This window comes from Mustela erminea, chromosome 17 (assembly GCF_009829155.1).
Source record: "Mustela erminea isolate mMusErm1 chromosome 17, mMusErm1.Pri, whole genome shotgun sequence".
In the NCBI taxonomy this organism is placed as follows: Eukaryota; Metazoa; Chordata; class Mammalia; order Carnivora; family Mustelidae; genus Mustela; species Mustela erminea.
The window spans coordinates 65,872,166-65,886,257 of NC_045630.1; the positions used below are offsets into that span (position 1 = coordinate 65,872,166).

A 14,092-nucleotide genomic window follows, 5' to 3' on the forward strand; every position below is an offset into this window, starting at 1 on the left:
CTCACCGTGTCATTTAGGGGGCACTTGTCATGCTGAACCCTGCCGGGATGTCCTCGTTTCATCCTTGGAATACCCCTGTGAGGCAGATCCTAATAGAGTCCCTATCTTACAGCTGAGGAGACTGTGATGCAGGGAGTACCTGGGGTTTGCTTGTTGTGGCACAAAGAGCACAGGTGAGTCTGGAGCTTGGACTCAGGTCCTCTGTCTGCCAGCCACGGGCTCTCTGTCCCCTCCATCCCAGCACTGCCTCCCTTCTCCCCCCCCCCCCTCCTCTGGCTTCCTTCTCTGAACCAGCCTTCAAGGACAGTGACCTGCCTTCCCCTTCTTTCTTCTGTACCCAGGCCTCGCCCACACTTCAGGGGCCCAGGAAAGGACACAAGCAAGTGAGCAAACAAGAGGCAGGGAGCTGGAGGAAGGGGAGGTCCAGCTAGAGGAAGAAGAGGATGCGCAGGCGGGCCCTGCGGTAAGGATGGAGAAGGAAGGGAGGTGAGCGAGGGGAGGGAGAGGAGCCCCGTGCCCAGCCTCGAAAGGGGCACAGGCAGGGCCTCCATTATGTGGCACAAAGGGCCATATGCCTGGCAGCTTACCCAGAGAGTGTGAGTGTGTGTGTGTGTGTGTGTGTGTGTGTGTGTGTGTAGGGGGAGGAGAGGCTAGGAGCCTTCCCTCCACTTTCAAGCCCCTTGGGCCTGCTGTGGGCTCTGCCACGGGGGTGGGGTTTGCTTGAGGAAGGGGCAGAGCACTGGTGGGGCAGCGCCTGCGTAATTGGAAGGAAGGCATGGACAGCTGGAAGAGGCCGGCAGGGGTGGGAAGGGGCTGGAGGAGGAAAGAAGGGGTGAGGTGCTCAAGTCCCACTGGCTTAGTGCCCCCACCTGCCCCTGGCCCATCCCACGGGCCCACCTGCTGGGTTAGGAGGGGCCGGGGGTGCACAGGGAATGAGGGCCCCAGCTGTCTCCTCTTCTGACATTCCCTCCCTCCTTCCCTGGGTGTTAGCCCCAAGCTCCCACTTTCCCTCCAACCTCAGCCTGGGGACTTGGGTTTCCCAGAAGAGTCCCCTCTCCCAGCGCCTGGCCCCCTGCCCCTTCCCCCTCCCACTCCCCACCTCCAGCTTCCAGTCCTGTGGAGCAGAGCGGCAGCCGAGGCCAATTGATTATCTGAAGAAATTTGGAGCTAGCCAAACAGCTGCAGCTGCCCCCTCTCCCCACCCCCCGGCCCTGAGGGATCCCCGAGCAGAGGGGCCCAGGAACCTCCTTCTGCCTTCCAGCGGGGCAGAGTGAAAAGCAGAGAGGCAGGGAACTCAGAGCGCCATGCTGCTATGCAGGGGAAGGCACCAGGCTCCAGGGCCAGGAATGGAGGACACAGGTTCTACACCAGCCCACTGGCATGGGTGAGTCCCATGGCCTTTGTAGACTGCAGCTTACCTGCCTTCAGAACAAAGGTGTTGAATTGAGTGATGGCCATTTAGTGACGGCATGCTCTCCTCCAGCTCCTGCCCTAGAGTCCTCAGACTCTCCCTGGTCTCTGTTCAGTCCTCCCTCTTGCTAGGCTCTGGGCAGAGCACATTTCGTCTAATGCAAATAGGGAAGGGAAGGTGTGTGGCGGTTTCTCCCCCAGTCGAACTTAACCCCCTCCTGCCGCCGATGTCAGGGAGGAAAAGGGCACCTTCAGTGTCCGGACGTGTCTCAGCATTTCCGTCCCCTTGCTTGCCTTCAGACTTCCCAGGGGACCTCCAGTTTGGAAAGGATCCTTGAGTTTCCCTAGGCAATGGTCCACGGAGGCAGGAAAGTATTCGAGGGCTCCTGCCTGTGCTCCGCGCTCCCCTGGGGCTGTCTGGACTCCCGTTCGTCGAGGCAGGCACTTCCTTTGCTGGACAGCTCCAGCTGCGGGGTTGAATCTGTTTCCTCTAACTTCCCCTCACTGGTTCCAGTTCTGCTTCCAGGGGCCACCCTACATGTCTTACTTTCGTTTCTTCTCTCAATATGTAAACATAAGGACCATGTGGCCCACAACGTGCTCTTGTGGAGACACATAGCCTCAGTTTTTCAGCTATTCCTACTGCAAAATTTTCTCCAGAGCTTTGGCCTTCTTGGCCACAAAACGGAATACTCTCTGATTTATTGGGGTTCTTTTTAACATATGAGGCCCCCAGAAATCCCCCTCGCAGTCTGGGTCATTTCAGGGAAGCAGGGCGTTGGCAGGACAGGACATAAAGAACCTAGGTTTGAACTTCATTTCTGTACCCCAACTGGCTGTGTGACCTTGGGCAAGGCCCCGCCTCCTCTCCAGGCTTTAGTGTCCTCATCTGTAAATTGACTGGAGGGTCTCTTCCAGGATTCCTCTGATATTCTCTCAGAGCTCCTTTTTATCCCTTTTCCTATTCCTTTCGGAGTCCCAGGTCCTCTGTTACGTTCTCCCCCATATCTTCAGGTTGGGGAGCACAAACCGGGCCAAGAACAAACTGCAGTGAACACTGACCCAGTTCAGAGACAACAATGAGGAGAGACAGACTTCATGCCATGGCTTTCCCCCGTAGTGTGGACCTACAGACACATGTGTGACTTGGCTTCCCCTGAGAACGTGAGCTCTTCTTCAGGCTCAGAGAGAGCAGAGCAGAAGCACAATGTCAGAGGGGTCAGAAAGTGTCACTCAATGAATACCAAGATGGAGGAACATGGGACTCTCGGTGCGGAGGTCTGGGACCTGTGTCTGATACCCTTCACTGCACCCCTTTACTCTGTGGCCCTGTGCCCATCATACTGAGCTCTCATGGCCCCATCAGAAAAGCCTTCAAAGCCTAGGACCCTCCATGCTTAGGCCAGCTTCTCAAGCCAGTCGAATGACCCACAGTCATACCTGGTACTAGAACGAGGTCACTTTAATTTTTCTTTTCATATGAAATCAGAAATGCAATGGGAGGGGGATCACATGAAGGACTCGGGGCACAGACCCTGGGGGCCTGCAGCTGGGGGCATTAGGAAGAAGTGAGAGGTCACGGGAGAGGGCTAGAGCGAGATAAGAGGCAGGCAGGACTGGGCGCAACTGTCTGGGGGTAGAGAAAGCTACAGAAGAGTCCAGGAGCCCTGGAGCTGGGGGGAGGGTACCATCCCAGAGGACTCAGTGTCCGGACAGACGGATCTGAGGAATGCATATGAGTTTGGTGAGCAGAGAGTTCGCAGCTGGAGTTTGCACACAAACCCCACACCTGGAGTTTGTAGAAGGAGTAAGAAAGGGAAAGGAGTAACCAGGGAGGAAGCAAGAGAGACCCAGCTAGAACCGCCGGGACCCCCCTTGCTCTACCCCAAAGTGCACAACTCGGCAATAAATAGTAATATTTATAAATAAATAAGTAAATAAATAGATGAATAAATAAATAAATACGTAAATAAATAATATCCTTGTAGAGCGTGGAGTCTGGCGTTGGGGAGGAGGGGGCGTGGGAAGGGCTGTGAGCCGCTGCTTCTGCACCTGCCCTCCTGCCCTTCATTCCCCACTGATCCTGGGCTGCGGAGCAGAGGGGGCCAAGCCACCTGGTAGGGAGGCGCAGAGAGCCTGGGAGTGGGGAGTGGGGAGTGGGGCGGGGTGACTTCCCTTGCTGAAGACAAGCTTAAGAAAGGAGAAAAAATATAGCTATAATGAACTGGCCCTAGATCCCAGAGAGCTGAGCATTCCCGGGGGCAGTAAGAGAACCTCCCCCTGCACCTGAGGGAGGAAGGCGGGTGGGTTTTGCACATCTTCCCAGCGGGCTGGGATGGAGAGAGCAGATGTGAGATCTGGCCCACCCGCTGCCTGGGCCCTCTGCTGAGTCTCTGCGCTGAGTCTGGGGCCATCATCCCCTCCTCCAGGATCTAGGTTTCCCCCTCTCCAGCTGCACACAGGAAGGGAGAAAATCGGGAGGCTGGGTGGGAGCAGGCAGGGAGCTCAGAGAGGGCAAGGCACTCACTACCAAGTAAGATCTGAGGTCTGTCTGCGCTGAGCCTCAGGAACAAGAGAGAAAACGGGCACAGTTTTTCCCCTAATTTCCCGCTCTGAGACTCCCCTGGCAGGAGCCCTCTCAGGAGACCCCCAGCTGCCCCGGGCCTGTCCCTCTGGCCAACAGGGCCAGGCAGAGATGTCTGAGAAGAAGCCCCCTTTGTACTTGGAGCCCAGCCTTCCCCCTTCCCTTGCCTATGACCCTCCCTCCCAGGGGCAGGAGAAAGAGGATGGGAGACGAGACAGACAGAGTCTGGGGTCTCTGGAAATTTGGTCCTGGGGTTAGAACAGGCAGCAGACCTTGAGAGAGCTAGGGAGACGGCTTAGGAACCCCAGCAAGAACCCTACACGGACCATCCAGGCAAATATTTCTGAACAGCTGGGCCCCAACCACAAACGCCCCGGAGGTGCGGGAGAATCGCCCTCCGTGGGGGAGGGGCCCCCACCCAGGGGTCGGAAAGAGGAGGTCAGGCTTTTGTTAGCCACCGGTGGGGGGGGGCATCTGTGGGGGAGATGAAGGGTTGGGGGAGCAGGGTCACCCTGCCTGGGGCTTGTGGGACTCCATGCCTTGCTGGGATGCAGGGGGAGGAGGGGCCGGGGGACACCCCCACCCCTGCGAGGCTGGAGGCAGGCCCCGTCAGACGTCCAGCACGTGGTTCAGGTAGGAGATGTAGCAGATGGCCAGGCGCAGGATCTCGATCTTGGACAGCTTCTTGTCGGGGGGCAGCGTGGGCAGCAGCTTGCGCAGCTCCGCGAAGGCCAGGTTGAAGGCTTCCACTCGAATCCGTTCCCGCGTGGCGTGGGCCGTGCGGTACTTGGCTGTGGCCCGGCGCCGGCGCCGCCGCTCCTCCCGGCTCAGGTGCTGCAGGTCTTTCCGGCCGGGCTCTCCCGGCTCCAGGCCCCGGGCCTGGCCCCCTCCTGGAACCCCAGGCCCAGCCCCGTCGGGGCCCGCCCCGCCCCCGCAGTCGCTGAAGCCTGACTCGGTCTCTGAGTGGGAGGGAGGCAGGTCCAGCTCCACCGTGTCTGAGTTGAGCATCATGATGGAAGCCCCCTGCCCCGTGAGATCGCGGTCCCCTCCCCACCCCTCCCTCTGGGAGCCCGCAAGCTGGTGGTGGGAGGGGCAGGAAGGGCCTGGGGGAGCGGGGTCTGCCACTGAGCTGAGGAGGTCGGAGCCACTTCAAGGTCCCATGGTCAGGGTTCCAGTCCCGAGCCTGGAGGAGAGAAGGGGAAATTGATTTGGGGCAGAAGGAGTTATTAGGGTAATTAGGGGACAGCTCCGAGGTGGGGAGGGCAAGAGGAAGGTTGGACAGGTGTTGGGAGCAGGGAGGTACTGTAAGGGGGGCGGGGAGAACAGCAGAAACGTGGGAGGGGTGACGTCTGGGAGAGACAGGCAGATGGACCCAAGTACAGGAGTAGGACGGAAGATGGGAAGAGAATCCCGGAAAGGAGCAACAGGAAAGGAGCGGGGTGAGAAGGGCTAAGGACTGCAGGGTATAACCCAGCAGAAGAATTAAACACGTAAAACTAGACAGCTCTTAGAACAAAACACAAGGGGAAGCTTCATGACATTGGACTGGACTTGGCAGTGATCTCTTGCATATGAGCCGACAGGAAGACAGGAGAGCAAAAACAGACTAATGGGACCACGTGGAACTTGAAAACTTCTGTAAGTCAAAGGATGCCACGAGAAGAGTGAAAAGGCAAGGTGCGGGAGAAAACCCGTGCACATCTTGTATCTGATGAGGGGTGAATATCCGGAGGATTATAAAGAACCCCGACAACAACAAAACATCAGAGCAATTAAAAAAGGGCAAAAAACTTGAACAGACATGTCTCCCAAGATGATAGACAGATGGCCAGCAGGCATGAAAAGATGCCTCTCATCCCTCGTCATCAGAGAAAAGAAAATCAAAACCACAACGAGCTAAAATCTCACCCCCCATGAGGACGGCTACTTTCAAAACAAAAACCGAGGAACAGGTGGGGTGAGGACGCGGAGACACTGAGCCCCTCGGACCGTGCGGTGTGTTGGTGGGATTGCAAAATGGTGCAGCCACCTTGGCAAACCCCTCCAAAATTAAAACCAGAACTACCAGATGATCTAGCAATCCCACTTCTGGGTGGTAGCCCCCCAAAATGGAAATCGGGATCTCGAACCGCTCTCTGCCCTTCCACGTTCGCTGTGGCACTCGTCCCCGGAGTGAAGATACGGACACAAGCCGACGTCCGGCGGCAGATGGCCCGGTAAAGATGTGGCCTCTACCGTCAGTGGAATACTATTTGGCCCTCAAAAGGAGCCGGAGCACAGATGACACCCGAGGCATTATGCTAAAGGAAATAAGCCTGTCTGTCCCCAAAAGACCACTATCGTATGATGCCGCTTATACGAGGGATCTAAGCAGTCAACTTGAGAGAAACAGAATGGGTAGTGGCACTTGGCCAGGGTCTGGGGCAAGAGCGGGGTCTGGGGAGAAGAGGAGGTGTGGTTCAAAGGCGTAGAGTTTCAGATTTGAAAGCTGGAAAAGTTCTAGAGATCTGTTTCACCATTGTATGCATAGACTTAACACTACCACACTGTACACTGAAAATGGTAAATGTTTATGTTACCTGGTTTTTTTAACCATAAAAACATTTTTGTAATAATAAGGAGGAAGAAAAAGAAAACTGAGCACGACTGTGGTCACATCTTCAGGAGAGGATGGCCATGACTCGAAGCCTTCCCCAGCTGTGACAAGAGCTCCAAGCCCTGGTCTTGCCATATTCTCTCTCCCCGGGCCCCTCTCCAGCCTTGCTGCCCCCTGGGGGGGGAGGGGTACACACGCAGATTGCCCATTGTAGAGTGGACTGGGACATATGGAGCTCGGCACAGCTGCCCCAGCTCAGTCCCTGCCGGCCCCCCACAGCCCACCGTGACCCCCGAAGACACCTGATTCTACCTCCCGCCCCCTAGAGTCAGGGGCTTCTATCTCTTCTGGCCGTGATGGCCCTGCTCAGGACCAGCGCCTTCCTCTAGCTCTGCCTCCAACACCCTCGGCGGTGGGTGCCTTTCCCTGGTGCTTTCAGTGACACCACAAAGAAGAAGAGGGGAAGGGATGGCAGTCAGCTTCCCACTCCAAGTCCTCCCATAGCCCACCCTCTGATCGGATATGGTCTGCTGCGGAGGGAGGCATTGACAGCTTCCTGGGACCCTATTATAGGACTTGGGTGAGGTTGGTTTGTCCCTGGGACCAGAGGAGGTCAGGGTGAGGCAGCAGGGAAAGGTCTGGGAAAAGCTTTGCTTCGGAGGAGTGTTAAGGGGGAAATGGGGCTCACTTGCTGGGAGCTCAGCGGGACTGAACCGGCCAAAACAAGAAGCACCGAGGCTCCTTCCCTTCCTCACCAGCCTAGTTCTCCGGCCTGAGGGACCTCCTCCCAGAGGTCAGGAGCCCCCCGCCCCTTTGCCCCATCCCACTGCAGGGAAGACAGGCTCAGGGGTAGTTGACAAGTGGTTAGTAAGCGCTGGGGGGCGTGGCGGGTGCAAGGGTCCCCCCATCTCACAGACACAGGCACAGCCGTCACATAAAACAGAAGGTGGTCAGCACTGAAATTCAGAACACACTGTGCATTCCGGCTGCACAGGGACAAGAGGGGGTGACAACCCCGAAGTCAGCACCTTCCAGTACCTCCTTCCTGCCCCAACTCCCCACCCTCGGCTCAGGAGTTAGCTGCGGGTTTCCTCTGCGCACGTCCGTCCCAGCCCCTTTCTCCCTCTGCCCGTGCCCGTGGTGCTGCACCCTTGACCGCTCCGCCATTGCCACCCCGCCCTCCATGTGCTCCCTATGTGATCCCTGGTCCACCTCCACCTGGCCCCACCGCCCTGCCCAGCTCCAGTCCTGGCAGCAGCTTCTGTTTACCCCTACAGTCCTCACCCCCAGTCCACTTCTGGTCCCAAAGTTCCAGGCTCCAAGGATGAGGGAGAGCAGCAAAATCCCAAGCATCGGGGGTAGGACCTCCGGCCCCACTTCTGCTGTGCTCAACCCAATAGAGAACAGACAGGCACAAAGAGTCCAAGGGGAGGAGTGGGGAAGAGGGAAGTGCAGGGTCGTGGGAGAGGGTCCAGAGGGAGGCTCCGGAAGGGGACTTGAGCCAGAGGGCGAGGGACTCACCCACCCCTCCCCAGCCCACAGTTCTCCCTTTACCTAGGAAGACCCTGTGAGGGGATCCACGGCCGGCAGGATGGGGGCAGCGCTTACAGCCCCGGTCTCCTCTGGCTGCTCAGAGCTCATCCGTCTGCAAAGTTAGTGACCAGCTCTCTAGAGCTCTCGGGGGCAGCCTTGTGGCGTGGCTGCGCAGGCTCCAGGGCAGATGAGAGGGGTACACATGGCGAGGATGGAGGGCCCAGGTGGAGAGGGTGGGCTTGGCCAGGTGCTGAGGCCAGTGGCACACACGCACACACATATACACACACACTCACAGACACATACACACCTGTGCGGGGCCCAGCCCTATGTATATATATGGAGATACACTCACACCCCCAGCCCTCCATTGGCTGGCCCAGGCCCCCCCCTCATCAATATTAAACAGTCAGGCCAGGCAGCCATTGGCAGAGGGAACTGGGAACACCCCCCCACCCCACCTCCCGGGAGCTGGGGGTGGGGAATGGCCCTGGGGGGGGCAGGGAGTAGGGGAGCAGGGACATCTGTTCTCCATGCATATTTCATAAGCAAGAAATGGAGAGCCGGGGGAAGGGGTGGGGCTGGGGCGAGAGCCAGGGCAGGATCACAGATGAACCCCCTCAGTCTTCCACACCAGAGGCAGTGGGGACAGAGGCCCCCAGCATGCCAGGTTTAAGCGCCATGCTCCTGTTCCCAGTCCCAGTGTGACTTTGACGGCCCTTCCCCTGTGTCCCTTCTCCTGGGAAGAAGGCTCTCCAAGGTATGCAAGTGGACAGCGCTAAAACGTGGGAAAGGACCCCAGAGCCCTTGCTCTCGTCACCAAGCTCTCATCTTTAACAAAGCTGGTGCCCGGCGGACCCCCTGGAGGCTGCCTGTGGCTCCTGTTCAGGGCCTGCCCTCGCCACCCCGGGACTCCGTCACCCCCGGACTCCGTCACCCCAGGACTCTGTCACCCCCGGACTCCGTCACCCCCGGACTCCGTCACCCCACACCCTCTATCCCAGCCCTAATCCTCCCACCTTCCTCGGCACCAGGGGCGGCAGGGTCAGATTCCCGACACGGAGCTGACCCACTGGGAATTAGGGGCCCTGGGGAGGAAAGGAAGGGCTAAAGGCGGCGGAGTGAGGACGAGGACGCGGGACAAGGCTGCGCAGGGCGGCCTGGACAGCTGCGAGTGTGCAGGGGCAGCAAATGAGCAGTAAGAAAACCAGATGCAGAGCTGTGTGCAAACGGGCATTGGTGAAGTTCACACAAGCAGCTCAGCTTCCTCCAGCCCATGCGTGTGTGTGTGTGTGTGCGTGCCCGTGCATGCGTGTCTGAGTGCGCGCGCGCGTGTGTGTGTGTGTGTGTGTGTGTTGCAGGATGGCAGGGGCTGGGAGCAAGGGAAGCACGGAGAGGCAGAGGCTGCGTTCCTGTGTTCTCTCCTCCATCCAGCTGTTGGATACCTTCATGGAGTCTTTGTGCGTCTCCAGAACGAACGAGGGCCCGGAGCACTGCGGAGAGTGGGCTACGGTGAAGAAAGCCCTGGCGGGCTGTGTGACCTTGGACAAGTAACTTAACCTCTTAAGCCTCAAACGTCCTTTTCTGTAAAATGGGGTTAATTAGAGCTGCTTCCTACGTTGCCGTGGAGACTGAGTTATTGCATAAAGGTCTGGTTATCCCCAGACCTCAGTAGGAGACACCCCACCTGCTGGTTGTCAAGTCTTTTGCCATTTCCCTGCTGCCCATCAACCTTTCCTGGGCTTTCTCCAGGGTGAGGCATTCCCTAAGGGGAGTCCTCTCATCTCTCCCCAAGCTCCCCTGCCCCTCCTCACCCCCAGGTCTGGGAGGTGCCAACTCCCACCTGGGCAGGCCCAGACAGGTGCCCGGCGCCAGCAGATGGGCTGAGCTGGAGGGGAAAGGAGGCTTGAGGAGGGGGGTTGGGGGGCAGGGGATCAGGTGGCATCTCAGTTCTTGCATCATCATTGCCATGGTGTTGATTAAAAACCAATCTCCACCTAATGAGCCCCCAGCAGCCGCAATGCTGCCTCCCCCACCCTCCTGCCCTCCACCCTGGCCAAGAAACTGGGAGACAGAGAGACCCAGGAGAGAGTGCCATGGGGTGGGCTGGAGAGGAAGGGGAGACAGGGGGAGAGGAGGGGACTGGGTAGCGGACGTGGGGCAGGCCTAGGGAGAGGGACATGCGGGGCAGACCCAGAGCTGAGAGACACAGGCAGGAGCTGCTAGGACAGGGAAGCTCTGTGGAGACTCAAGAGATGCGAGCTAGGGACATGGGGGTGGGGGTGGGGGCTCGGAGGGGGAGACACGGGAATTCTGGGATGATCCTGCCTGGTACTCGAGAGCCCTGGGGGAGCCCAAGACAGGGTGGGGACACAGACACGAAGGGGGCAGAGAGCCGGGGATGGGGAGACAAGATGAACAGAACTCTAGGTCTGAGGGACTGTGACCGAGGCCAGGAGGTCCCTCCCACAGAGGGAGACGTTAAGGGAAACAGAAGCAAAACCTAGAGGGACCCCAGGAGCAGAAGCGCCCCTTGCTGGGGGTGGGGGTGGGGAAGGTAGGGAGAAACAGGGTCCCTAGACCTCAGCTTCTCTCCTTGTAGGCTGTTTGCCTCTGAGAATTTGGTCCTACGCAGAGGAGCCGAAAACATGGGGCACCGGAAAGAACGCTCCCGAACTGCGAGCCCGTGACCTTCAGAGGGTCGTTAATCCTGACTTAGGCTGTTGTGTCCTCTGTGAAATGGGGATCAATCAAGCTGCCTTCCTCACAGGGCGCGTGTCGAACACTGTGGGGGAGTCCTAGGCCCAGCACTCACCCCAACCTGGACATCTGTGCGGGGCGATTTGAATCACCTTCATGCGTGCGCGTATGTGAGGCATTATGGGTGAGGGAGGGGAGGCTCTGGGGTCAGCCCAGGCCACCGGCAGCCCTGGTCCCCTGGTCCGAGGGGGCAGGAGACCCCCTAACTGTCCCCCAAGCTGTGTGAGGGTCTCTGCTGCAAGGAGTGTGGGAGGAGCAGGAAGGGGCCTGAGCCGGCCTGTGGCTGCTTGTCATCACTTTGTGTGCCGTTGTGTCCGGCCAGTTTTTCAGACTGTCACCACCTTTTCGCGTCTACACAGCCTTCAAGGTGGATTGCTGGGTGGGAGGCTGGAGTGTGGGGAGGACGCGGGGTCCGGGGCCTAGTCCTTGAGGGTGGGGGAGGGCCCGGAGGAGCTGGGAGCAGTGGGTTGGCAGGAGCGGGGGTGACATCTGTGGGGAGCCCTGGGGACCCAACCGGGCGAGCGGCTGGCAGGGAGAGCAGACGGCGTTAACCCTAGCTGTGCCGCGATGCCTGACCCTTTCCAGGGAGTGGCCCCGGCTGGGCTGTTATGAGGAAAGGCTGGTCCGCATCCCGGGCCAGGAGAGTGAGGCAGGCTGGAGGAGCCTGGGCAGCGGCCTCCGTGTGGCTGGGAAGCCTTGGCCCAGCCTCCACCTCCATGTCTGCCCCCACGCTGGCTCTGTCCGTCCGTCTTTCTCGGCTCCCCTCCCGGTGCCTCTAGAAGGTGACAGCGGGTCTCCACTCTGGTGAACTACGCATCTGTCACTCCCTCCGCTGCCAGCCGGGCTGGAAGCCCCCCTTTCCAGTGGCCGGCCAGGGCCCTCTCCCCGCCTGGCCCCCAGGCCTCACTGCTTTTGTCTCCCGGGGGCGGCCTCGCCTTTCTTCTCCGCTGGGCTCACCTCTCCGCAGCCCCACCCGGCCCCAATCTCATTAAGGCCTCCAACCACTGCCCCTCCAGCCCTCCCCTCCCTCCCCCACCCATCTGTCTTCCCGCAGCTCTGCTCTTTGTGCCCACCCATCTGTCACCGGCAGCTCCGAGGCCCGCTCCCCTCCTGGCCACGCCCGCCACCCCCCCCACCCCACCTCCCGGGCTCCCGGCTCCCGAAGTTCCCTTTCCCCCTTTGGCCCCTGGCTTCCCTACTTCCTGTTTCCCCGTACTGGTTTATTCTTTTCAGGATGCCCGCTTTCCTCTCCTCTCCCTGCCCTTTCTCCAAGTCCTCTCTGGAGGTGTGGGCGGAAGGGGACTCCAGGGTCCCGGCCCCAGTCGCCCCCCCACACCCCGCCCGGCGGCCAGCCCACTGGAGCCTAAGCCTGGAGGCTTACTTGGGGTTGCGTCATCTCTAGGCCTCCTGAGGTGGCCCCTGTGCTCTGCTCTGCCGGTGTTTTCCCTATTCCGACGACTCAGGGACAACTCGGGGACTGAGGACTAAGGCGCAGAGCTCTGCCTGCCTGTCTCCACTGCAGGACGGTGGGGGCCCCTGTACCTTCTGTGTGTGGATTCAGGAAGGAATACAAATCAGACCCCAGGCCATTTGAACCCTGACCTGGAAAGGGCTCTCTCCTTCCCAAGCTCAGCTACAACTTCAGGGAGGATGGGCGGCCGGGGACCTGAGTCTCCGAGTCACTTTGCAATGGCCTTTGTGTTGCTGTCCCACCACCCACCCCCAGACTCCTAGGGTCCTCAGGTTACAGCGCAATAAGTGCCTCCCAAGCCTTCCTCTCTGGGAGGAAAACTTCCTAACAGCCTTAGAAAGTTCAAGAATTGATCAACAGTCTGCCCTTTTTTTAAGATTTTACTTATTGATTTATTTGAGACAGAGAGAGAGAGAGCGCATGCGGAGGGAGAGGGACAAGCAGACTTCAGGCTGAGCTTGGAGCCAGACCAACAGGGAGTTTGATCTCACGACCCTGAGATCATGACCCGAGCCAAAGCCAAGAGCCTGCTGCTTAACTGCGGAACAGACTGAAATCATCCCGGGGCCCCGAGAATTGACCAACCTTTCATCCCCGCTGCCCTGAGGAGTTGAGTGTGGAAGTGAGGCCACATGGAGGCGGCTGTGAGAGCCAGCAGGGACCCCGGACAGCTGCCCCTCGTCTGACTCCGCACGATGCAGGCAACACGGGCCCCTCCCAGAAGCACACAGACCATTCATGGCACACCGGGCCCCCTGCCCAAGGCCAGCCTTCCGTCGTCTGAGCTCAGGCAGAACCTATTCCCAGCACCAATTTTCACGGAGCGTGCGCTGCTCTGCCTGGTTATTTATACTGTGTCCTGGCCCTTTCTGCCATCCAGGCTCTGGACCCTGAGTCTCTAAGGGAAGCTGCCACATCTCACCATAGCTTTTTCCAAGGCCAGGACAGATCACCTTGTCACAGCCGTGCTCAGTAAATGTTGATTACTGCCCGTGCAGATACAAGACTTGTTCTGGTCTCAGCTCGGTTCTAATACACCTTGGGCAAGCCACTCACTCACTCTGGGCGACTGTTTCCCCCATTTGTTGAATGAGTTAGCTCATACGTACAATTCTTAAGTTCTGCTTGTAGGGTTCCACGAAGAAACAGAGTCCTACTGAATAAGGTGGGATCTTGGTCCAGAACACCAGACTCTCCATGAAAATATCTGCCACTTGCTTTTGGGAAGGCTGAGAGAAGCACAGGAAGAAACACCGGCTGTCGGGAGAGCCCTCGGTGCTGAGATACAAGGGGGCTGCGGCAGGTAGAGACGGGCTGGGTCCTGGGACAGAGTGGTCAGCTCTTCAAGCCCCGCATGGGTAGAAGTAGGGAGGGGAAGTGACACATCCCCAGGGGGCACAGGGGTGAGCAAGGCCCAAAGCAAATGTGGGGGAGGCAGGCTGAGGCGTTGGTTTGTGACCCTAACCGGCTGCCAGCCATGACCATGGCCATGAGGTCTCCAGCACACAGCGGGTGCAAGGGGAGGAGCCAGACCAAGGTCTCAGCGAAGGGGCCCCTGAAGGGGTCAGCAAGGGGTCTGGGCCCCTCCTATGGAGCTTGGTTTCCCCAAGAGCCATGGGGAGAGCCCGGTTTGTTGCTTTTGTGTTTGGGGTGGGAGGGTTGTGAGGTCGGGGTGGCACGGGGCGGGGGGGTGGAAGACACGTTGGTGCGGAGCGTTCCCTGAGCCGAGGAGGCTGGG

General features: G+C 59.0%; 1 protein-coding gene across 1 annotated transcript; it reads right to left on the bottom strand.

Moving 5' to 3' along the window:
* Positions 1 to 3,744: 3,744 nt before the first annotated feature.
* On the bottom strand, positions 3,745 to 8,419 carry NHLH1 (nescient helix-loop-helix 1). Its single transcript, XM_032317494.1, has 2 exons — positions 8,145 to 8,419; positions 3,745 to 5,177 (listed from the first exon to the last, which is right to left on the bottom strand). The coding sequence occupies exon 2, from the start codon at positions 5,003 to 5,005 to the stop codon at positions 4,604 to 4,606; it is 402 nt and encodes a 133-aa protein (XP_032173385.1). The 5' UTR covers positions 5,006 to 5,177; positions 8,145 to 8,419; the 3' UTR covers positions 3,745 to 4,603.
* Between the last annotated feature and the right edge of the window lie 5,673 nt (positions 8,420 to 14,092).